A 25,540-nucleotide genomic window follows, 5' to 3' on the forward strand; every position below is an offset into this window, starting at 1 on the left:
TTTTGCATTCTATTTCATGTCGTGAGACTGAAGAATTAATAACCAAGATTAAAAACAACTGTGCGGCAGGACATGATGACATCAAACCTATGCCAATAAAATACGTTGCTGATGTGATATCGCCCGCGCTCTCATACATTATTAACTTAACTTTCTCTACCGGAGTTTTTCCTGATCAACTGAAAATAGCTAGTGTGTGTCCGGTTTACAAAGGTGGTAATGACAAAGAAATTGCAAATTATCGGCCAACATCGGTACTTCCGATACTGTCGAAAGTGTTTGAAAGTGCTATTAATTAATATCAGATTACAAAATTTTTTTAAGAAGTATAACATCATAAGTGAGGCCCAGTTCGGCTTTCAAAAAGGCAAATCCACCGAGCTTGCATTGCTCGATATTAAAAGTGAGATACTAAATAATTTCGAGTCAAAGCTTCATACGCTGGGACTGTTTGTAGATTTCCGTAAAGCATTTGATACCGTGTGTCATAGCGTTCTTCCAGAAAAATTTAATAATTACGGTGTCCGTGGTATTGCCAATAGATTACTACAAAATTACTTGACAGACCATTACCAATATGTAGTTATTAATCAGGAAACATCCTCGCATGCTAAGGTCAACATTGTGTCCCACAAGGATCTATACTCGGTCCACTCTTATTTATAATTTACGTAAATGACCTGTGTCGCATTCCGGATTCTCCTAAAATAATTATGTACGCCGATGACACTAACATTTTTTTTTACTGGTGCTTCAATTTCTAACCTTTAAGGAAGTGTAAATACCTATCTAAGTAAGCTGTCTTGTTGGCTTAAAATCAAGAAGTTACGGCTAAACGCGAGTAAAACTAAATACATGTTGCTTGCACCTATCAATAAGCCACGGAATATAAGCTTCAATGTTTCCTTAGAGGGCCAGACGCTTCAGCAAGTTAAGGTTCAAAAATTTCTAGGCGTATGGTTCCAGGAAGACCTGTCTTGGAATGAGCACCTAAATATATTAGCATTAGAATTAAGCAAAAGTGTTGGATGCATGTACAGGTTAAGTCGATTATTACCACTTTGGCTCAAGAAAGCGCTATATTATACGCTATTCTATTCCAGGCTTAGTTACTGCATGTTGATTGGGGGCACAACGACAGCACAGAATTATACCACATTACTCACATTACAAAAACAGGTACTACGAATATTTGAGGGATATTATGGTCAGCCGCAAGGTCTCAGCACACGTCCGCTATTTACAAAACATTTCATATTGCAAGCTAACCAAATCTATTATCTCAAGCTTTTTCTGCATATCCAAAATAATAAGCTATACCCCACGTACAGTTCTTCTGCATGTGTTCAATATTGCCTCCGTACACAAAGTATAAGAACACCAAAAATCAGAACTACCTATGGTCGGCAGCATATTCTGCATCAAATACCCACTCTGCATAATAAACTTGGCAACATTTTAGACCTAAATAAGCAAATTTCCAAAAATAGGTTTAAACAAATTCTTCTTGAAAATCGCATTGAATGTGTTTAATTACTGTTGAAGTGTTGATTACAACCTCCATGTGTATTGACTTTTTTTATCTTACTCAATGTACACTGTGCTTTATTTCTTAGCACACATTGTTTTTTTTTTTGCTGCTTGTCACAATATATGTATGTCGATCTGCTTGTTTCTTTGCTCTGTGATATTTGTTTTTTTTTTGTTTTTTATAACTAGAGACAATTTAGATTGTTCAATGATTATCTTATGTATGCTTATGCCTGCTTGCTGAACTGTATTTCGGAGCAAAAGCCTCTGTCAGGTTGTATAGCCTTTTGCTTTTGCTTCCATTTCTGTTGATGTACAGAAAGAAATCAATAAAATAAAAAAATAAGAAAAATAATTCAGGAGAGAATAACGCCGCAGTAAAAGACGAAAGGAAAACAGAAAAAGCGTTTGTGGCTAGAAAACCGGTCGTCTGTTTCCGTTGCCAGGAGCCTGGACTATTGCGATAGGCTGTTGGAAGCATAGAATTGTTGTTTTCTTTTGTGAAAGACGGCCATGACAAATTGGACCTCCTAGAACTCTGCCTTCGCGACCTAGTAGCGATCTTGGCAGCGGAGTGCAAAAAGTGCGAACACTTCTGCTTATTTCTTCAGGCCTTCTCGGAGCTATCGCTGGGCATCGCCTCGGGATTTTCGTCACGTGGACCTTTGGCGCCTCCGTCCTGAGAGCAGCAGCACTGAAAGTGCAATAACGAATCAATGCGCAACCATGTGACCCTGTCGTCACCGCCTGGATACCGTTAAAAGGATCCCAAGACGACTACGGCAGTCACTTGGCAGCGAAGGAAGCGAACAGTGCGAACTCTGAACCCTTCTGCTTATATCTTCAGGTTTGATATTTTCTGATTCTTTTTGAAGTGCCTTGCTAAGTACTTTCCTGCCTCTGCTGCCTCGTTGTGTTGACTGTTTTTCTGTTCTGATTTTCGCGTTTGCATTATGGCCACCGAAATTGCTGACCTGAAGCGCTAATTTCGCAAAGACTTAAGAGAACTGAAGAACAGCATGGACTTTATAAACAAAGGATTCGAGGCTCTAAAGAAAGAATGCAGTAAAGTAAAAAACGAGAATGTGGCACTGAAAGAAACACAACAGGTGCTTACGCAAAAAATTGAGGCGTTGAAAAGGAAAGTGTCGGAAACCGCCATGAAAGTTGTGGCGCAAGATCAGTATTCCAAAAACAAAAATATTGAAGTGAAAGGACTTCCGCAAGAGATGTCCGAGAGCCTCGTAAGCGGGCTTGGAAAAGTTGGCGACGTTCTCGAGGAGACCATAAAATAAGAGGACTTTGAAGTCTGCCACCGAATCCCGGCGCGAAATTCTAACTCTGATCCCAGCATAGTTGTGTTTTCCACAGCAGGGCCAAACGCGATGTAGTCCTTAATAAGGCCAGGAAGCACAGGTTCACTACAAATGAGATCGGATTTTCTGCTAACCAGTCTGTCTACGTAAATGAGCACCTTTGTCCGCAGCTCAAGAAGCTGCTAGGCATGGCCATTGCTAGGCAAAGAGAAGTAAACTGGCGTTTCACGTGGGCAAAGAACGGCAAGAATTCCGCACTTCAGACAGACACGTCACCTGTCCTGCGTATTTCGTTTGAATCAGACTTGGAAAAAATGCGACGTGTCACCACCTTAGCTAAACGCGTTTTCTTTTTAGTTTGCGTTAATGTTTTGTTTATAAATGGATGCATTCGGTGACATTGTAGTGCCGGACGACTGCAACTACTTGTAGTTCCTGCACTTGAATCGGGGGGGGGGGGGGGGGGGGGAGGGGCTCAATCAGCAAAGAACAAGTGTGATGAGCTTTCCATGTTTTTAAGTAAATTTTCTTTTCAATTTAATGTGATCATGGTAACGAGATTTGGTAAAAGCAGGAGAGTGACATGCTTCACCTGCCTGCATATCAATTTTTTTTTTTCTTATACAGGCCTTCCCGTCGCGGAGTCGGCGTGCTGCAGTTAGTATCGAATGAGTTTTCTTGCACCTTGATCCCTGAGTTCTCTACTACAGCGCCAGATGAAGTTTGCAGTACAAAAGTACGTTTTTGTAGTTGGGTATCGCCCACCTGATGGAAAGATCGATAATTTTATTTATTTCTTTGAAAGGATTCTCAGTTTCGTGTGTCTAACCTACATGAATCTTTCGTTTGGTGGCGATTTCAATGTTAATCTTTTACAAAGCGCTTCGCAATCCCAAGAACCATAACTTCTCCTCCACTCTTTTTACCGCAGGAATGTTATTAAAGAACCTACGTGTGTAAGTCATACATCTGAAACACTACTCGTTCTATTCAACACAAACTATTCTGAAGATACCACCAAATCGGGAGTGATTGTGGCTGACATGAGCGATCATTTGCCGGTATACATGTTCTGTAAGTTTCATCAGGCTTCAGGACCAGTGCGTTAGCATCAGTCATTTGTTTTCGAGGAAATTATTCACAAAATTTCAACACCGTCCTGGACAAAATTTTTAATATTGATTGGAGTTCGGTGCTTCTATGTCAGGACGCTGATAATGCATGTGATAAACTTATGCCCTCCCTTAAGGAAGCATATGACAACTTCTTTAAATATAAAATAATAAAGAAGTCAACTAGACTAGGGAAACCGCGGTTAATGACGAATGCCTTAGGATGATCCTCGAAACGGATTCGCTATATCGTAAGTTTGTCAGAACAAGGAACCCCGATGATCTTGCAGGCTTTAGAACATACCGGAACTATGTTAAAAAATTTGTACGAAATGCTGAAAAGCTGTATTACGAGAACCTATTGCAAGGGGTGAGTAATCGGAGCAGTCTATTATGGCACGAAATTAAAAAGCTTTTGAATTCCGATGTCCCCAATAGTGTTGACCTTGAACTTGTAGTTAAGGATAGAACGCTAAGAGGCAACGAATTAGCAGATGTGTTTAATGATTGTTTCACCAGTCTGGAAAAAAGTACTCACGACACAGCAATAACCAACTACTTGGGCGCACGCAACCCATGTACAGCTTTTCTTAAACCTACAGATCCACATGAAGGTTACACGGTATTCATGTCATGTCATTGCTTGTACTGCCGTGCCCACAGTACTTAGGTGTCCTGTGTAACCTCAAACTGCTCTTGCGGAAATTACTGCTCCTGTGTGGCGACATGGAAACGAATCTACGACCTACCCTAGAGCAAATCGCAAGCTCGTTAAAGGAAATCCCTGCGGATATTAAACTTATAAAGGAAAAGCGGCTTGCTGATATAGATAAAAAACTAGATGCTTTATCAAGGCTCGAAGAGAGGGTCGGCTTCTGTCAAGATGAAATTGCCAACATGAAGCGCGCATATGAAAGCTTGGAAAGGAAAGTCGACGACCTAGGAAATCGGAGCAGGCGATCCAATTTAATACTTTATGGCGGGCTAGAAATTTACGGAGAGACGAGTGAAATTCTTGAACACACAGTGAACAAAACTGTCGTTCAGGACACTCTTGGCTTAAATCCGGTTACTATCGAACGCGTACATAGTCTAGGAAGATCCGAACGGAACAAGAATTGGTCAATAATTTTCAAGCTGCTAGATTTAAGGCAGAATTCAGCCATACTTAAAAAAAGGTTATAAACTGAAAAACACCAACTTCTCAATCGGATAAGATTTTCCACCCAGAATCAGAGACATTAGAAGGAAGCTGTGGAATAGCGCCAAAGAAAACTGCAAGAAGAACGATAAAGTATCGCTAGCATTTGATGACCTGTTCATTAACAATCGATCCTTCTTCTGGGACGATGAATAGACCGACAAGGTCCCTCTCCAAAAGAAGACCGAGGTACCATTAAGGCAGCAAACTCGCCAAACTCGTCAACAACCTAAAATTAAAGCCCTAACCATTTTAAATGTTAATGCGAGAAGCGTTCTGAACAAAATAGAAGCTCTGGAAAGTCTCCTACTGGAACATGACCCTGATGTAGTAGGGGTTTCGGAAACACGTCTTTCTACCGAAATATTTGATCATGAGCTTCTTCCTCCGAATCATGTCAATATTCGTAAAGCGGAGCTTCCCGTGGTGGTGGCATCGCTTTACTCATTAAAAAAATGCCTTTCATATGTATGCCTTCCCGTCGTGGCAGACGCCGAGACCGTTTTCTGCCGGCTTCGTTGTGATGGCACCCCCATATTTGTGGGATGAATTTACCGAAGCCCGTCATCATGTTACGAGTGCATCACGACAATTCAAGACTTCATGCAATATCACATACGCAGCTCTCGTGTCCTGCTAATGGGAGACTTTAACATTCGAGACATTGTTTGGACTACACTTAACCACCCATCGGTTGCCGCGGATGCACTGATAGACCTAATGTTGAACTTTAACCTTCATCAAATTGTATCATCTCCAGCGCGCACACATAACACAACTAAATATATACTTGACTTGATACTTATTAGTCAGCACTTTCCAATTGACCAGGTTCGAACTAATGTAAGTGAGGGCATATCTGACAATAGCATACCTATCTGCTTGCTGCCGCTCGGCTTTATCTTTGCAGATCAACAGCGTGGATCAACTGTAATTGATTTTAAAACGGCAGACGATAACAGTGTTCTAACCTATCTCGCACACAAGTTTGAATTTTTTTCACAGCTAGCTTCCGACGCAGCCAGTGATACTAATCTACTTTGGCTCAGGTTCAAATCTGCTGTTATCTGCTGTATTATTAACTCCATACCAACGAAACTGAGGAAATCAACAGTGAACAGTCCTTGGATAACACGCGAAGAGATTCAGGCAAAGCGAAGAATAAAAAGGCTGCGCAGGGTGGTGAAAAACACAAACTGTGAGCCTTCCATTCGGCACAAACTACACTACGCCAAAGCAGAGTTCACATAGAAAGCAAGAGATGCCAAACAATACTGCTTCAGCGTTACCCTTCCTAGTTTTATTAAGAGCAATCCTAACAGGTTTTGGAGGCACCTTCGCACTAATAATTCTATGGCGTCGCACACGGGTCCCGAGGAAAGAGAGGAAAAAGCTTATGCATACATTTTTTTCCGAGCAGTTTTCACCACAGATAACGGTACCATCCCTCCCATTTTATCCTTTGGTCCATCAAGCATCGATTGCCTTGAAGTCACAGATGCAGGAATACTCAACCTACTGCTTAACTTCGATCCTAAAAAATCCAGTGGCCCAGGCGATATTCCAAACGAGTTCCTTAGAAAATATGCGGAATGGTGTAGTAAGTATCTTGGGCTAATTTTCCGCAAATCAATTACTTTGTCTCGACTACCAGACGACTGGAAAATTGCCAAAATAATACCCATTCACAAATCTGGAGATAAGTCTTCAGTACCAAATTACCGTTCAATATCTCTTACTAGCACTTCGTGTAAGTTGTTGGAACACATCATTCTATAACACATAACCGTTTTTCTTGAGAAACTAAATTTCTTGTCCTCTAATCAGCATGGATTTTTTAGCGGTTTGTCCACTATTACCCAGCTAACCGAGGTAGTTGGTAATTGTGGCCAAATTGACATGATCTTACTTGATTTATCAAAGGCCTTTGATTGCGTATGTCACAGTAAATTAATCGCAAAACTAAGTGTAATCGGAGAGGGATCCGTTTTTTCGTGGATAAAATATTTTTTAACAAACCGCTCACAGTTCGTGTTTTAAGAAGGCGTTAAATCAGAAACAGTTCCTGCAACTTCAAGAGTTCCTCAAGGTTCCATCCTGGGACCACTATAATTTTTTATCTTTATCAATGATATTACAGAAAACATTGACTGTAGTATCAAGCTCTTCGCAGACGAATGTATGATTTATAAAGAAATTCACAACATCACAGACCACTTTAAACTCAATGCATCCCTTGATAAATTAGTAGACTGGTGCGCTAAATAGCAAATGTCCATTAATGTAAACAAATCCGTAACCATTGCAGTAACACGTAAACAGAACCCATCCCAATTCACTTACACTATTAATGGTAAACCACTGACGAATGTGGAAGAACAAGAATTTTGGCGTTACGTCGACGTCTGACCTCAGATGGGACACACACGTTGCCAACATTACGGCAGCTGTATTACGCAAGCTGTTCTATGTAAAAAGGTGTTTAAGAATGGCACCCGCGTCCGGAAAGCTACTAGCATGCACTACATTCGGAAGACCAGCGTTAGAATATGCTAACACAGTTTGGTTCCCTCATTCCCTAACTAGTATAACAAAATTGGAGTCAATACAGCGCAAAGCCACAAGATTTGTGTATAACAAGTATAAACGCACGGACTCTCCCATTAACCTTCTAGCCTCTTCTGGCATTAGGACTCTATCCACAAGGGCAAAGCAGGCACGTCTCAAGTTTTTGTACCAACTTCTGCATGACATCTATTAGATAGATGTGTCTAAGTATATCGAATTTTCACAGTCGCGCCCGACTCGTCATAAGCATAAATACACATTAACTGAATATTCTTTCAACAATGACTTGTTTAGGCAATTGTTCTTTTCACTTACGATACGCGAATGGAATCGGTGAAATCCCGATGTCACGGACGCCGAAACAGTGCCCACTTTCACTGCAAAGTTAGAACATGCATCTAACCTCTAATACCATCGCCATTGCCGCGCACCCTCTCTCATTTGAACGCTAGTTCCCGTGTCTTAGATTCCTGCACTTCTACATTGTATTTCTGTTCCTAATATTTGGTGGTGATGACCGTTGAAATGTGTGCCGGTTGTCTTGGTGTAAGAGATTGCTTATGCTATTGCACATAATTTTGTTCTTGTGCTGTCACTTGCTTGCTCTTTTGTTCCATTCGCACTTTTGTAACATATTGCAATCCTGTGCCTGGTTGTGCTTCGCTTTTTTATTTGCAATATTATTTTGTGGTGTTTGCACATTGCGCATGATCGATACGGCGTTAATTCTCTTTGCTTGGCAATCTCATTGTAAACCATCCTCGTGGTTGTGCTTCATATCGTGTGCGCAGCGTGCATGTTTTCGAAATGTTAATTTGAATTTGTGGGTGATCTTTGCCTTAAATGCTCTGTATAGAAGCTCGCTTGCTTGTATTTAGTTTTCTCAAATAATATTCTGAATTTTTTATTTTTTTTCACAATGTGCTTGATTGTGCACTGTTAAATGTTATGGTATTATTGATGTTTTTGTTTGAAAAATTGCTTAGACCACATTTATTGCTTTCCATTCTTTTTTGTAGTTGTTTTCTTTGTCTTTTCTTTTTCTTTTCAAACATGATTCTCTTTGTAATGCCCGCCTGATATGCTCTCAACTGAGAGTGGCAGTATTGAAAATAAATAAATAAATAAATATAAATAAAAAATAGTAAATCCCGTGATGTGAACGGGCTTCATATAAGAGCTGTTAAGTTTGTGCCTGATCTCTTGCTACCAGTACTTACTCACATTTTTAACTTATCACTGTCAACTGGATTTTTTCCTGAAAGAATGCAACACGCGAAAGCTAGTCTTATTCAAATCCGGTGACAAAAATATGTTGTCGAATTACTGCCAGTCTCAGTGCTGCCTGTCCTATCCAAGGGACTAAAAAAAGTTATTTGTAAAAGATTAGAGCCATTTTGTGATAAACATTCCACCATATCAAATAAAGCATTTCGGTTCCGTGCGGGAATGTCAACTGAATTGGCTTTGCTAACCCCAAAAGAGTTCATTTAAATAGTTTTGAATATGAGGAACTAACGCTAGGAATTTATGTGGAATATTTTAAAGCATTTGATAGGCTAAGTCAGCAGACCTTGCGTACTAAATTAGAGCATTATGGGTTTCGGGGCATTTCTCTGAAGCTTTTACACTCTTATCTTGAACACAGAAAACAACCAGTTTCAATTTCATCAGAAGACTTACGTCTCCGAGAAGTTACACAGGGTGTTCCCCAGGGAAGTATACTCGGGCCAGTATTGTTTAATATGTATGTTAACCACACTGTCCACATTTCTAACGACGCGAACTTCATCATTTATGCGGACGACACCAGGCTCTTTTTTTCAGTCTCGTAATATCGGTGATCTCTCGTTGTTGGCAACTGTCACACTCGAACAATTGGCCGAATGGAGCAAGGTCAAAGCTCTCAAATTAAGTACAACAAAAATGAAAGCTGTTATTTTTGTACCTCCACCAAAGTATCTTAGTGAAGACATACTGTTGCAGGTTGGCTCTGAAGTAATTGAACTTGTTCCTAACGTGAATACTTTGGGCGTTATATTTTATCAAAAATTAATGTGGAATGAATATGCGGAACTTATTGCATCCCGTTTAGCCGAAGCTTGCGGCGTGCTTTGTACACTCCGTGAAACGATGCCATCTAAAGTTAAGCTGATCCTTTATAATAAACTATTCTCATCTCATTTAATGCATTGCCACCTTGTGTGGGGTACCACGTCAAAGCAAAATATCAGTAAATTATTGCTGCTACAAAAAAGGATGTTTGCCATATCGCAAACGCGCCATTCGACGCACATACATCTGAACTATATTCGAAGTTTAATATCATTTGTATAGCAAGTTTATATGAAGTTAATCTTGCCTTAAAATACCAGAGGTACCTTAAGTATAACAATGAAGCGTTCTTAGGGTTGTGCACCCTAACAGAACCAACAAATATATCCTATAACATTAGGGAAAGAAAGAGATGGGAGATACCACTCTCCGGTACAAATTATGGATCAAATCGTTTAACCAATCGCGTCCGATCATTATTAAATAAACTACACGATAACAGTATCGCGATAACGGACATTACTAGGAAAACAATACGAGACTTCCAAATTCAAATTGTGTAATTATTTTTATACCATTCCTTTGGCTAGAGAAATCACTACTTACCTCCTTTAATTAAGTGATATTATGCTTTGATAACATTTTCGCATAGAAGATGTAACCTGCAAGACATTTATACACACCTTTATTTTCTGTCTATTTTCGTATGTTAATAGAATGTAATGTGATCAATTTTAACCTTTCAGCAATTGAAAATAATTGTGTATATCTGTTACATACTGTATGTTCATATATGGCATTGGTACTGACTAAAGACACTGCTTTGTAGCACTGATTGTACATTTCACCTTACAAATTTTGACTTAAACATTGTCATTAATTGTACATTGCACACACTAAAGTGTACAAAATTTATTTTATTATGTCTCCGTTGTCATGAATATGGGCAAGAACCTTGTGAACCTGCAAAAGAACAGCTTTTAGTTCTTGTCCCAGCATTCATTCTTTTGTAGATGGATGAATGCGAAACAAAGATTGATTGATTGATTGATTGAAATTTAATGCGGTGTAATGTACTTAGGGACTCAGCTGCGACAATGGAAATTTTCCACCCTGCGTTTGTTAAACCTGACGATTTCACCGGGGAATATGCGTGGATCCGGCAGGTAGTCAAGAAGAATAGTGTTTGCTTGCCCATAGCCAGCGTAAAGATTGAAGAGCCGTTTGGACTATCGCTGACTGAAGCAGCAGTGTCACCAAATCTGTCGAAACACTATCCCTACTTATCTTCAAATCACTCAGTAGTGCTGTTGAAGAAGGGCCTGAGTTTTGGTGATCATACGGTCCAAGCTCTCACACGTTCCAAGGCTCAAGAGATCGCGGCAGAGATAAATCACGACAACGAAGGCAAAAATATGCCTCGTGACAGTGACATCCAGGAAGCACAGCACACAGATAATGAAGTCAGTGAAAAAGGCGTTAGTGAGAAAACATCTTGGTCAGTGAGAATACCGCAGCAAGGGCTAGCAGAGGAATTAGAGACTAATTTGGCACTAAGGCCCACCTCACCCGGTCGAGATTATATCAGTGGCTTTATATTTTGTCCTTGCCTATAGCAAGTGTCGTTTAGTGTCGGGTGGGGAAGAAAGCATCGCGGGCAAAAACAATAAAGAGAATACGCTAGCAAAAGCGCGACCGTCGTGTGCTCTGAGCGAACAAGAACTGTTCCACTCAATAAACGCTGTTACAGCATGCAGACTCTTTGAAGCCTCTTTAGAGACGTAGTTTGTGTTTCTAAATTGGCACAGCGGGAACGCGTCATAGACTGTGCATGGTGCACCTAAAGCCCCTACCGATTCGAAATCCCCGCTCCTTATTACGGTAGCAACGGGCGGCGCGTCGTTTTTCCCAACGGGACTCTCGGGTAAATAAGGCCCCAACTATGTGAACCAATGAGCTCGCCCTACCTAAGACTTTGTTGGCGCACTAGAGCGGCAAATTCCGGAGATAACAACCCCTTACTGTCGCCAATTTAGTTCTTGTGTACATGAGGCTGGCTGCATTCGACGGTATCTGGCGGTGCCATCAGAGACCCATCTAATATTAGATTATATAATCATTTTGCTGTTAGACTCATTTATATAACAAACCTTGCAAGGGCTTGTAGATATCTAGCAGGTTTACAGAGTACACTATCCTTTTTCACTCGTTTCATCCGACCCCGCTTTCGAAAGAGCGCCTTGTTAGCTGGGGGTACCTTTGCTCCTGGAATAAGCTTTTATGTAAGCTCACCTAAGGACTTACGTTTGATCCGAAGTCGAAGTATACCAGTTTACAACACTGGCGTTGTCGTCTGAGATCAATGCGTCCTAATCGAGAGCGCGAAACATGGAACTCACGAAATTTTCGTTTTTCCTGCGTCCCTAAAAATCACCAACCGACAACGCGTGTATAACCTGCAACATAGAGGAATGAAGCAAACTGGGAGAGAGCATTTACTTTACGTAGCAAGCGTTTTTCAGCGAACGCACCCCGTGATGCTGTTCCGTTCACTTTTTCCTTTACCGTATCAGTACAAACGTGACCTTCGGGATTTGGCGCATTTGCCGGGAATGTTCGGGTCTCCGTAGTTTTTGATCGATGTGCCCTTGTTTGGCCGAGCTAACCATAGCTCTTCTTGCAGAGTGGGAGCAGCAAGGCCTAGCGCAAGCTTTTAATCGTGAATTGTACATTGGGCCTATGCGTATCACTTGAATCGTGTTGCGCAATGCTTTGTCCTAATTATTATCTTCCTCCGGGCCCTGCGCGCCGTCCACGCAGAGGGCACTTCATTTCGTCACACCTCAGCGTTGCCATATCACTTTACAGTTCAGCTGCGCAATACAGGAAAATTTAATATTTCCTTCCCAATTCATCAAACGCGCTCAAACATTACCAGCTTGCTGTGTGATGGCTACGGTTAAACATAATTAAATATGGAAAATTTGGTAGAATGGCGTAAGTTCGCGAACTCTCCGGGCAATGTTTTCATGTATTAATGATATTAGCCTCTTTCAGGAAATTACGCCAGTCTGCAGTCTCTATGTACCTACGTAAGCATCCAGCCTGATTCTCGCCAACTTGGCCCTCTAGGTAGTCCACGGTGAAATGGGTGGAGCACCAGGCTGATACGCTGGTAAAAGCAGCTTAAAAAAGCAACCTTGGGATTAACTTGGCTTACTAAGCGCGTAACTCTAGGTATTTAGGCCTCTTCAATAGATCTCTCTTACTTTCGTATCTTGAGTCTCTCTGTTTCTTGGGTATGTGTCACAGGCTACAGGCAGCTGTGCTATGAACCTCTTTTCCACCTGCTTGGGTCGCTGGATATGCAATTCTTGGTATGTCATGATCTTCAATTAACACTTTTGATGCCACCATGGGTCACTGGGCATGTGCGACTGAGCATGTGTTGCTCTTCAATGACTGTCATTAGCTCAAACATGGCGCCCTGGGTAGGTGCAACTGTCTATGTACCACTATTCGTTGAAAAAAGCTTCGATGCAAAGTTCGGTCACTGAGTGTGTCACTTGAGTGGGCATGGTCAAGCAGCAGCAATGCAGTCGACTAAAAATGCGTTTTTTTTTTTTTATTCTAATGGCTTCGCAGGCAGGGACTACATGGCCACAATTAGTACATGACCGGGGTAGTTGGAGAAGTATGGGAGATGCCTTTGCCCTTCAGTGGGCGTAACCAGGCTGATGATGATGATGATGGCTTTGCACACCTACTGCCAAGACGTTCGAGCTCACGGCCCTCATCTACCTTCAGTAACTGTTCCCACCAGAAACTGGGAAGCGACGTCCTCCCTTCGTGCCCGAGTCCGCGGGAGCAAGTTGTTCAAGGCGGACCAACAAGGTTCCTGCAGTCTTTTTCGGCTTCGGATACAGGCCATCCTCGGAAATGTCCTATCCTAGATAGCACGCCCAGATTGCGTGCAGTCGCTCCTTTAATCTTCGGATTCTCTTCAACAACGTCATGACTCAGCCGCAAGTTCATAAGCAGCTGTCGTCGCCTGGGCAATTTCAGTGCGCATGGTCGGGCAGCAGCAATGCAGTCGACTAAAAACCCGCTTTTTTTAATCCAGGCTGGTAAATTTCATTTCGGTTGCTCTAAAAAATCTAATAACCTGTGCCTGCTGCTTGTACCATGCCCAAGTGTTCTTATGTATTTGTGAGTGTTCTGACGTTGTAAAACTATTGCTTATGAGTGGGGACATTGAATCTAACCCGGGTCCCAATGTTCTTCCGGAAGAGCGAGCTAAAGTTGTCAAAGCAATTAACGCGCACGTGGATGCCCGCCATAACGAATTAAGACGAGTCCTTGATTAGGTGAAGTAAAGTTCGGCGATGTTCGAAAAAAATCTCTTCTCATATATTAACTCAACATTGGTTGCTGTAGAAGCTCGCATTAATTATTACGATAAAACGCCGCCAAGTGATCTGCAACAAACTATATGTGATGCTGTTAGGGGGATGAATGCGGAACTGTCTTCACGCCTCAATTATTTTGAGGATAGATCACAACGAGAGAACCTTATATATTTTGGAATAACTGATACCGCAGCCGAAACTTGGTCGCAGTCAGAAGTTAAGGTCTGCTCGATTATCTCAACTCTAGGTGTCCACCTACCGCCTGATGCCATTTCACGCGCACAAACTTGGTTCGTACGCGAATAAGAAGTGTCGTCCCGGAATTTTAAAGCTTTCTACCCTTAAGATTAAGGAAGTAATAATGGCAGAGAAAGCCAATTTAAAAGGTACCGGGATCAGTTTAAGGGAAGACTTTTGCAAAGAAACTAGGAACACACGCAAAAAACTGCGCGAGTACGGAAAGTCGACTGGCGAACAGCTTACTAAACGTGTCTCAATATTAAAGCCAGTTTCTGTCTTTTTTACAAATATTAGAAGTGTATCAAATAGACATGATGGGTTATACTCCTTGATTGACTACTGTTCCGTAGACATCGTAGTATTAACTGATACCTGGTTGTCGACTAAAACTCGCGATACTGAAATTTTGCACTTTAAAAACAACTACAAGTTTTATAGGTCTGATTGAATAACAAGGACGGGTGGTGGTGTTTTCGTAGCAATATCAGATAAATTTCTTTCTAGCATAATTCGTACAGCTTCGCCACTTGAATTGATATGCGCATGCATTCGTTTTGGATACCAAGATGTTGTTTTGTGTGGTTGCTACCATTCGCCTCACTGCTCCCCGAGCTTTTTCGAGAGCTTGCATGACTGTTTGTACGGGGTATCTCTCCGATACCAAAATTAGCAAATATTCTTTATGGGCGTTTTTAACTTTCCAGACATTACTTAGAGCAATGCGGAAGGATCAGTTGCCTGTCATACAGCGGAAAAGGAACTTTTTATAGATGTATGCAATGATTTTAATGTAAAACAAGTGTTCTTCGAACCCATGCGCATCACAAATTTTTCTTGTAATACGCTTGACTTGGTTTTCGCAACAAATCCTTCTGTCATTTCATTGATTTAATATTTACCTTGCCTTAATGACCATCGTATTGCACACTTGTTCATTTCAGCCAAAGCGTCCTCTGCGTGCAACTAAAGTTATAAAAGATTATTTTAAAGCTGATTTTGTATGTATATGTTCGAAATTACAAGCTTTTACTGAACAATACATGGAATGCGCTTCAGGTCGCTTTGTGGAAGAGAACTGGGAATCGTTCAGAAATCAGATTAACTCGCTAATAGATTGCTATGTTCCCGTGCGAACGGTTCGAGCGGCGTTCCGCCCTCCGTAGCTTAGAGCATCATTTCTTAGCTTACGTAATAAAGAAAAGCGATTGTACCACAGCGCTATATCATCTGATACCAAGGAGAGATGGGTGGTTTATCACAGCGCAACGTTAGAGTACAAAGAAGCGTATGCAATTGCTAAACACACTTTCTTTGGCGATACACTTCCTTCTTTTTTGCAGTCTAATCCTCGCAAGTTCTGGAGCATTGCTATAGTGGTCCGAAAAATTAAAAAAAAAAAAACATTGATTTCGGAATGAACTTGGTTCAGCTATTGCAAGTGGCAGGTGCTGTGAAGCCTTGCAGAACGTTTTCATATACGCATTTTCTAATGACAACTCTAATGATTTACCAATTCCAGTTGAACCTGGACTTCCTTGTACGGAACGTATTATTATTGATCAAATATGGCTTTACGCTCTCATGCTTAAATTGAAAACATCTGCACCTGGAATGGATAGAATAGCCCCTCAATTCCTTAAGGAGAATGCCATTTATTGCTCAGTCATTTCGGAGCTTTTTTTATTCATTGAAACATGCTTCAATGCTCACCAACTGGAAAGTGGGGAAGGTGATTCCTGTGCGTAAACCAGGTGACTCTTCTAGTCCTTCTAATTACAGAAAGATCACTTTGACTAGTATCCCATGTAAGATACTTCAACACGTTATCTATTCTAATATAATCGCATTTCCCGAATAAAATAACTTGTTTCACAGCAGTCAGCATGATTTTAGGCAACACTACTCATGCGAAACTCAACTACTTCTGTCTACTTATGATCTATTTTTGAGATCTGAGAATGATTGTATTATCGACTGTATTTTCCTCGATTTCGAAAAAGCCTTCGACACCGTTTGCTTTTGCGAAAACTAAGTAAGCTAAATATTGACTCAAATTTATTGCGATATTACGACAAAACCGCATATGACGTCGATGGACCGACGAAGGCATGACGACAACGGGCTGATCTCACTGATGTGATGACGATGGTCAAGTGACAGTGTGACGACGTCGCCATGACGTTAGTCGAATGACGACAATGGAACAACCGCATCACGACGCCGGTATGAGAACAAATGCATGACAACTGCGCGCTGACGACGATGGCATGAAAACTTTATCAGGACAACGGGCTGATGACGACGACTGTATCACGAAGCCTATATGACGACGATGCGGTGACCACGACCACATGACAAGAGTCGGGTGACGAAGGTGGAAAATGGCGTCGAGAGCACAGTCACGAAGGCATTACGATGGTGGTATGACCATATAGTGTGACATGGAATGCATGATTACTCTATGACGGTGATGGAGCGAAGACAAAGGCAGAACGAGAGTCGCATAACGAAGCTCGAATGACAACGTCGGAATACCACGACGTCATTATGACCCCGTTCGGTGGTCATGATGCCTTGGACATTGCTGCAAGCTAGTAGACAACGGCGTCCGCCTAGGCGGCCAGATAAGTAGGTAGCGAGGCTCAAACGATGGGTGCTAATTCAATAAAATAAATAAATAAACGTAATTAAAAACGTCTACTGGTGCGACTTGGTCGGAGTGCCACCAGCACGGAGCACCAGCACATTCACCTTCGCCGCCCTTGCAAGGGCGGCGAAGGCCCCCTTGCGTGGACCGCGATGCGGCGAAGGCGAGTGCCATGTGGAAGTGTTTCACAGAAGCGAACGCGCCGCTCCGTGGTCTCCAAGATAGTTACGCGCCGGCGTGCACAAATGGCAGACGCCGTCTCTGGTCTATTCTTTGTAGAAACGCTGGAAAGGGGGTTTCTTTGAGTTCTAGCGGAACAGAATTATGTTTTCTTATAACTAGAAATTACAATCCGAGAGCTATCGTGTCTGTAAAATGTGTGTAAGTCGCAGTTTACGATTGTTCCACGTATTTTAGCTGAGAAATTCAATTATTCCAGTCAATTCCCTGCGTCACAAGGACGGCCTACGTATGTGTGGTTCGAAAATTCTTTCCGCCGGAACAACGTCCGACGCCCACAGTGGGTGTTCTGCGACGCGGGCTCCTTAACACAATCACGTTAAAATATCCTGAAAGGCTCATTCGCACCGGCGGAAAGTGGAGGTCGCACCACAGAACACCTATGTAAATTTAGAGAAAGGAAACTGTACCTTCTACAGTACAACGGAAATAAGAGTAGTGGTGGCGTTGTGAACTAAAGTTTGCGATCGAGAGATGGCGCCAGGGGGGGGGGGGGACACTCCGCATACATCCCATTGGCAGTTTTCGAGCAGACGCTCTTTCGACGCTAGCGCCAAGGTCCCCTTCAGTTACGGCCCTAACCAATGGGCGACGCATTAGCAAAATGGCGGCGCACATGATTGTTTAGGTTGTCATGGCAACAGCAATAGCAGCCGCGCGGCACCTCCTCTCCCAAAAGATTTTCTTTCCTTTTTGTTTCATTATGCCGACCCGCTCCTCTCCCTTTCCCCTTTGCCCCATGCCGCGCGTGCCGCTCACTTTTTTTTTTTTTACCCGTAAGCGGCGCGTTTATTTTTTTTTTTTTAGCGCGCTTGTTACGGCGCGCCACGCGCCAGCTCGCAAGCAATGCGCGCGCTACCCCGCGCATTGGCGTTGCTTGCGAGCTGGCGCGTGGTGCGCCGTGGGCTATGCGTTGGCACGCAGGCAGTCTTGCCCATACTTATATTATACCAGCATGTGCCGGGACATAAAAAAAATTCCACTTACAACACAACAGATGTTTAGGCCCGTATTCAGAAACAGAACTTAAGTGGGGCGTCAATAAGTGCGGGAAAAGTACAAGTGTTAGGAAAGTTTTAGGAGAGTACTTCAAAAAGGACACTTAAGTATCACTTTTGAAAGTAACACTTTTCGAGTCAAGTATGTCGTCTGGTGCCGAGGATACGTAAATAATTTACGTCTACGATCGGTTCAATCGTAAAAAAAATAATTTTTGCTGCAGACTAATGCGGATATAAATCCTTCAGTGCTTGCTCGCGCATTCGTCTGAGTAAAATACAAAGAACGGTTTAGTTTTAGCGCTTTACTCAAACTCGTCTGGCCACAAGTTCACATTGGTTCTCGCAGCCACTGCGGTTCTGTGTGTCGCCGTCGCGACTGTTTCTTGGTTTTGCTGACGAAACAGTGCGGTGTTTTTGCGCAGTGTGTGTGCGTTACGTGTTTTGAACCCTAACGGACAATGGAGAAAAGGAAAACAAACTTTTCCGAAGAAGAACGCGCCGTGCTCCTGGAGCTTGTTTCGCGCCATCGCAGCGTGGTCGAGAACAAGAAAACGGACGCTGTATCCGTCAGTCGAAAACGGGAGTCATGGAAAAAAATCGAGGACGAGTTCAACTGCCGCCATAGCGTGACGCCGCGGACGTGGGGCCAACTTAAAAAGTGTTGGGAAAACCTCAAAGACAAGTGGCGCAGGTGTAACGCGCAAGACATGCGGGAGCGGTTTTCTACAGGTAAGCATTGCTTCCTGTGCAGTTACGACGTTATTGACGCAGATCCTCTTTCTGCGCATTGCATAGCGTTCAGCGACCTAAGTCGTTGGTTTAATTCGCCAAAATAAGTACATTTTGCGCCCGCGAACGTCTCGCAGCTTGAGGCCCGAATCTTTTTTTTTTTTTTTTGTACCATTTGCGCTACGCACTAGCAGCGTCAAATGAAACTCGAACAGTGGAGCGTGTGGCCCAAGCATAAGTGAAGACATGGTGCGCGCCGTCCAGTCATCACCAGTGGCAGGCGCGCGCACCCGGCTTGGCCAAGCGCTATCGGCTCCCTCACGCCGGCCACCGTCGCGGCTCCCAGTGATACCACGCTGCGCAAGTTTTCCGATTGAAAGAATGAATCTGACTTACAAGCGGCAAACCACACGAGCGAATGCATCTCTAATGGTGACGGTGCAAAGTGCACCAGGTGCACCACTGTTATTAGTTTCATTTGACGCCGATAGCACTTACGCTTTCGGCGAACTGTGCGGCAATACTCGCCGTAAGCTGCAATATTTGAGGTTCTGTTTTCTTTTAGTTTTATTTTCTCCCTTTCAAACAGAACAGAAGCGAAAATATCTCACGATCGCGCAACGCCCAAACCTGGATGTGCGCGACTGTCGATTGTGATGACTGGACGGTGGACACTATATATATGCTTGCGCCACGCGCTCCACTGTCCAAGTTTCATTTTACGCTGATAGTACAGATATGATTCAGTGCCGAAATTACGGCATTTATTTGGCTGAGTGCTGCAATAAATTGCATGTAGTACAGAATGTAGTGTATGCCTATTACATTGTATACCTTCTTTCTTTGCACCCTCGTTCAACTTATGTCGTATTTTGTGATCGTGCACAAACTTGCTGCGCTCTAGAAAACAAGCGATATTGGGTGCTGCAATGGTATATTAGCACTTTCTAAAACGAGTGGATTTTCCCAACTAAGGCTTCAATTTCCGCGCCCTTGCTGTGTTTTTCCCTCCTTCTTTATTTGGAAAATATATGGCATTATATGTCAAATGGGTACCATGTAGTCATTGCATTGAAATGTTTTGTCACATTTGGCAGCATTGATAGACAAACTACGCTTCTCAAAGAGCGGTTTGTCCCTCGGAATTTACCGCTGCTTGGCCATCGAAAAAACAATAATAAGCTGGAGCAGCACAAAACCAGGGACATTCCCCTGCGGCGGATTATGCAGTGCTCTGGGAACAGCTAACACATAAGTCATGTGTGTCTCCGAATAAGCTATGGTATGGTGTGCCTTGACATTTCTTAAAGGTGCATATCTTGAACACCTGGCTGTGTTGCACACAGTCACAGCCAGCATAAAAAGCTTCAATTTATGTTTTCCTATGGTTGTGTAATCATTTCATGTGCTCTTGCGATATGTTAAACCTTGTCGTCGCACAAACTGCTTCCTTGCAATTCCAGGTGGCGGTACACCCTCACCTAGCCAAGCGACCGACGAGCTACAGCAAGTCGGAGCTATAGCGTCACACATGGCAGTTCGACTGTCCAATCCATTCGACAGCGACCGCAGCGGACATCACGCTGTGCCAGGCGAATCGCAGTCATGCCAAACCCAGTGCACACCTGCTGTCGTTGCACTACTGTCGCAGACGCAGAACGGGTCTCTAGGTGAGGCAAATGGTATTGTTTCTTATTTCTTTTTCCTTTTCCTGCCCAAATTTCATGTCATTTACGCTAAACTGTTCTTTTACAACAAAAATTACCGAAATTTCTTGAATGGCACAGCGAATCATGAGTACTACATAAATCATTATTACACTTTCATGCGTTATGTAACCATGTTTTGTGTGCTTATGTATTGTCACGTAGTTGTGACGGTGAAGAAAATAGTCGTGAAAGTGAGAAGGACGAAACTGATTCTTTAGTTGGCGAACCTGTGCCCACAAAAGGAAGTTACACTCGAAGCACAACGATAGCGGCGAATACAGTCGGCGATCGTCGAAATCTGATCAGCAGGTCAAGTGCGTCCGCTTTTATACACGAGTCACCCAACGTTCCAAAGTAATCGCTGGTGCTAACGTGTTACTACACAATTTTATTCGCGCAATAATGCAATAATAAATTGCCTTGAGCTGTTATACGTGGTGTCCTCAGTAGTTCACGCAAGCCCCAGTTGTCAATGTGACCAACCTGGAGATGAGGTAAAGCTAATCGAGAAGGAAACGAAAGGCGCTGAAACCCAGCTCGAAAAGCAACTATAGTTTCGCTGTACAGTTTGTATAACATATTCTCCCACTTAAATTGGCGACCTCGTGCACTATACAACCGCAGACCGTGTATAGGCATCAAGGTGTTCAGAGCATTGCAGAATGCTTTTAGTGTAGCAATGCAGGAGCCATCTTGCTTTGTGGTCACTTTCAACTCTTACTGCAGGTAGTCAAGACGCGGCTGATGAGCCCGACTACTGGTCATGGGATGATGCTGGAAGGCCACAAGCAGAACCTGAAACGAATGCTGCCCCATTACCGACCACCACAGAGAGCCGAGAGCTCGTTCACGGTACAGCAAGCCCAGATGCTGTTGTGACAGAGCCAGGTGCTGCCGCAACTTCAAGCGGTCCTGTGCCAGCTGGAACAAGACGCCCCGCGACAAGCAGCAGCCAGAGACAGACGGCGGTCGCCCTTGAACTGGCTGCCCGCCTCAGTGCCATCAAGGATGACCGTGAAGAAAAAAAAAAGGAACATTTATTGAAAACGAAATACATGCGCCTCGAGCACAAATACAAATCTTTGCATAGGCGAGCTGAACATGAGCAAACTATGCAGCTTCTTCGGCTTAAAGAAGCTAACCAAAAAACAAAAGCAGAAATTCTAAAGCTTCAGCTAGAAGCTTTGAAGAAAAAGTAAACGCCTTTGTTATTGCTGTGATTTTGTCTCATTCCATTTACGTAAAATACTGTGCGACTATGCGATCTCTGATCCTGAAACCACTTGCTGTGTCTGGCAACGGAGACATGCCTGGTGGCGTTGGTTGAAAGGAGGGAGTGGGAGCTTGCGAAGCGGCGTTGTGTGTTGCCTGGCATTGCGCAGGAGGTGGGACAGGGTCTTTCAGCAGGTGGCCGAAGTTGTGTAGTGCAGCACAAGCTGTGATGACGATGGGAACTGATCTTGTTTTTATCTGAAGAGTCATTTCAAGGCAAGGAAACCTTCGTTTCCATACTCCAAACGCCCTCTCAACACTGCAGCGAGTCCTGGAGTGGCACTTGTTGTACCTAAACAAAGCAGTTTTTCAATTAAGTCCTTATTTTCGAACATAATTGTTACTTGGCCGGATTTTATAGTAGTGTTGAAGCTTCAAATCACCTGTGCTGAGGGCTGCTTTGTGTCTCTCGAAAAGGGGTCATGAGATAGGATCTGCAGGGGTACCCCTTGTCACCAAGTAGGATGCCAGGGACATTCCCTTCTTCGTACTGCACTCTGGCTCGACTATTATCGAAAATTCGGCTGTCATGTGCCGAGCCGGGCCAGCTGGCAACCACATCAAAAAATTGAAGCCGAGGCCCTGTGATTGCCTGCAAAACAAGCCACATATTCAGCTGTGTTTAAAAACGGCTAATAATACGTCACACGCATCCCCAGAATATTTCATTCCAAGTGCACTCAAAAGGTAAGGCACGAAATGTATAAACACCTCCATGAGATTGCAGTTAGCTATTTGCAAAATGTGTGGTCATTTGGTATATGCCAAATCGGTAGCGTTGCTTATTGCACCATAATCTTTAGCCCCGACAGTTTCTCTCGCAGCTCCGTACATTGTACGACAGCGTAATAAACATACCTGGACATTGATGGAGAAGTACCCCTTTCGACAGCGAAAAACCTCCGCTTCATCTCCTCCGGGACTTCTGATGGGTACATGAGTGCAGTCAATGCACCCGCTCACACCAGGAAACCGTGCGATGGTGTAGAACTCCTCCATTACGGATGCCAAATCATTAGCATTTGGCAACTTCACGAGCTGCGGGAACAAAGTCTCGGCAATCATTCTTGACATTCGCGCAATTATTCGAGACACAGTTGCTTGCGAAACATTAACGAGGTCCCCGGTGACAACCTGAAAAGTTCCGGCGCCGTAGAATCGCAGCGCGATTAGCAGCTGGAGCAGCGGCGGCACGGGGTGACCGCGTTCGTTGTCTTTTGGGACCAGTGGCAGCATTTCCAACAGCCGTAGCACAGCTTGCTTGGAAAAGCGGTACCGCCACGAGAATTCTGCGTCGTTGTATACTTCCATTGGATTCTGTCGATCCTTAAGCCGTGGCCGTAATGGCGACACGTATCGGTATGCCTCATCCTCCGTAATACTGCGCACACGTCCGGCGAAATCGGCAAAGTCGGCGAGGCTGCCGTAGCAGGCGGCCATCTTGCTTGCTAGGCGAGAGTAGCGAAAGTCGCACTTAAGGTTGCCAATGACCGCACTTTACTTTCCGGCACTCAAGTGTCGATTAAAGTTTACCTTAAGTACAAGATTTGTCTATGAAACGCGTTAAGCATCGACCGGCTACTTAAGTCATAAGTTAAGGGTAAGTTCCGTTTGTGAATACGGGCCTTAGTCTCGCTTTATTGACTTCGTTTTTGAAAACAGATTTTTCTTAGAACGTGGTGTGATACACGCTCAAAGAATGAGCAAAAGTGAAAGGTGCATGACATATACAAGAGTACTAAAGACAAAAGTTCACAGATGGTGAAATAACAAAAGAAAGCGCTAGAAAACGCGATGGCCGTTTCATGTACACACATAAAAAAACAAGATTTTTATATAACGTCCTCAAGACCTAAACGTAGACGAGCTCCTGATATGTGCACTAAGATATTGCATAAAATTGGACGACGTGTATGACATAGTCATGACAACTATAAAAAGGGAAAACTCACTGGTAATTGCAAAAACAATGACACACTAAATACCTGAAAGATAGAATAAACTGCTAACATTGTTTGATTGAGAGCCATACCAAAAGAAAGCCTACTTATAAATCTGAAAGAAAGTATATGAAATGCGTGACATGGTTCCTTACTGCTGAACAAATTGAAAAAAACATGGCAGAAAAAAATAACATTGTACTAAAAACTGAAACACACATTATCACATTATTTTGCATTTGGCCACAACTTGAGTAACGGTGGCAAGGGGAACAGAAGGTAGTCGGCTTTTGCAGCAGCACATAGAAAACATTCGCAGAAAGGCTTATTCCTCAATCAAATACCAGGTAAAACAAGCCAGCACGACTTTTCTTTCTACCCGAATGCAATGCTTAGCAATAAAATTACGTCACTTAAGGCACTAAGTCGTACCTACTGGGCTCTCCTTTGTATAATAAACACGAACTGCAAAAATCTGCATGTAGGACACTTGCAATGCTCATGCTTTCCAGAAGAAAGAAAAAAGCGTATCATGCCTACACATGAAGGTTGTTCGCGCGGTTTACCCATCGGGGGTTACTGAGATAGTACACAAACACTAACAGTAATTTTTCAGCTGTTAGTAGGTTTGTAGAACGTGATACACAGAAAAAGCACTGAGGGCAGTATGGAAAGCTGGGCAAGTTACTGAAGTTGCAGAATGAAACTTGGCACAGAAAAACACAAGTCACAGACCAGGTGACAATGAGGAGGAACATCTATTTGTCAGCTTTCTCTACCGGGAAGAGGCAAGTGTAGCACAATCAAGGCGCAACGACGTCCGGAGCCTCATGGAGCACACAAATGGACAGGGCTGTGTTCGTGTACATGCGCCTTCTGATGTCCTTGGGTCTGAGCGCTCACCTGTTGTCTTTAGGCACCCGGACCAACCTTGCAGGACTTGTTTTTGAGGTATTTGTGCACCACTGCACGATGCACGAGCGGTACGAGTCGTGAAACGCGTGAAACATCGCGGAGCACAAGCACACAGCTACCGAGGACCACAGAACTGACGAAACTAGCCACGTCGGTCAACGCACATCAGCGCAGGCATCTCGATGACAGTAGATAACAAAAATAAAGCGTTACGTAGCGGAGTAAGCAGCAGCCGGGCCGGCGGGGACGGCAAGGCGGCGCGGGCGCGTAGACAGTCGAAGGTGAGGGAGTTGCGAGGGCGTTACGAGAGAGTGCGTGGGGAGAGGAGTTGAGCGGGGAGAAGGGCTTGGCCACCTGGATCGGCGCGCGTGCGCGCGACGATCTACGAGGCCATGCAAGGGAAACGGATTTTTGCGTTCGCCCATTACAGAGATGGCGCCAATTTCCTGTGCCACGGAAACCGGGGAGTGTCTCCCCCCTGATGGCGCTAACAAAATCCAGAATAATATCTTCATCATTAGGTAGTGAACTATGTGGCCGCTGCTGTAGCGGCTGGTGGCGCTCGTCGCGCTGCTCGCTCGTTTGTTTGGGGCGTGTTGTTACCGCTTTCCGGGCGGTAATCGTGTGTGCGGTACTCTAACATGACTACAGATTCA

The 25,540-nt window shown here is 43.5% G+C and overlaps 2 protein-coding genes across 2 annotated transcripts; one reads left to right on the forward strand and one right to left on the reverse strand.

Moving 5' to 3' along the window:
* Window positions 1–17,494: 17,494 nt before the first annotated feature.
* LOC140218453 (uncharacterized) lies at window positions 17,495–21,956 on the forward strand. Its single transcript, XM_072288159.1, has 3 exons — window positions 17,495–19,048; window positions 20,512–20,718; window positions 21,484–21,956. Exons 1-3 carry the CDS (start codon window positions 18,778–18,780, stop codon window positions 21,954–21,956), a joined length of 951 nt encoding a protein of 316 aa, XP_072144260.1. The 5' UTR covers window positions 17,495–18,777.
* LOC126529986 (putative nuclease HARBI1) lies at window positions 21,777–24,981 on the reverse strand. The gene is made up of 3 exons (XM_050177449.3): window positions 22,888–24,981; window positions 22,413–22,621; window positions 21,777–22,321 (listed from the first exon to the last, which is right to left on the reverse strand). The coding sequence occupies exons 1-3, from the start codon at window positions 23,467–23,469 to the stop codon at window positions 21,994–21,996; spliced, it is 1,119 nt and encodes a 372-aa protein (XP_050033406.1). The 5' UTR covers window positions 23,470–24,981; the 3' UTR covers window positions 21,777–21,993.
* Between the last annotated feature and the right edge of the window lie 559 nt (window positions 24,982–25,540).

Source organism: Dermacentor andersoni, chromosome 5 (genome assembly GCF_023375885.2).
Source record: "Dermacentor andersoni chromosome 5, qqDerAnde1_hic_scaffold, whole genome shotgun sequence".
Classification (NCBI taxonomy): Eukaryota; Metazoa; Arthropoda; class Arachnida; order Ixodida; family Ixodidae; genus Dermacentor; species Dermacentor andersoni.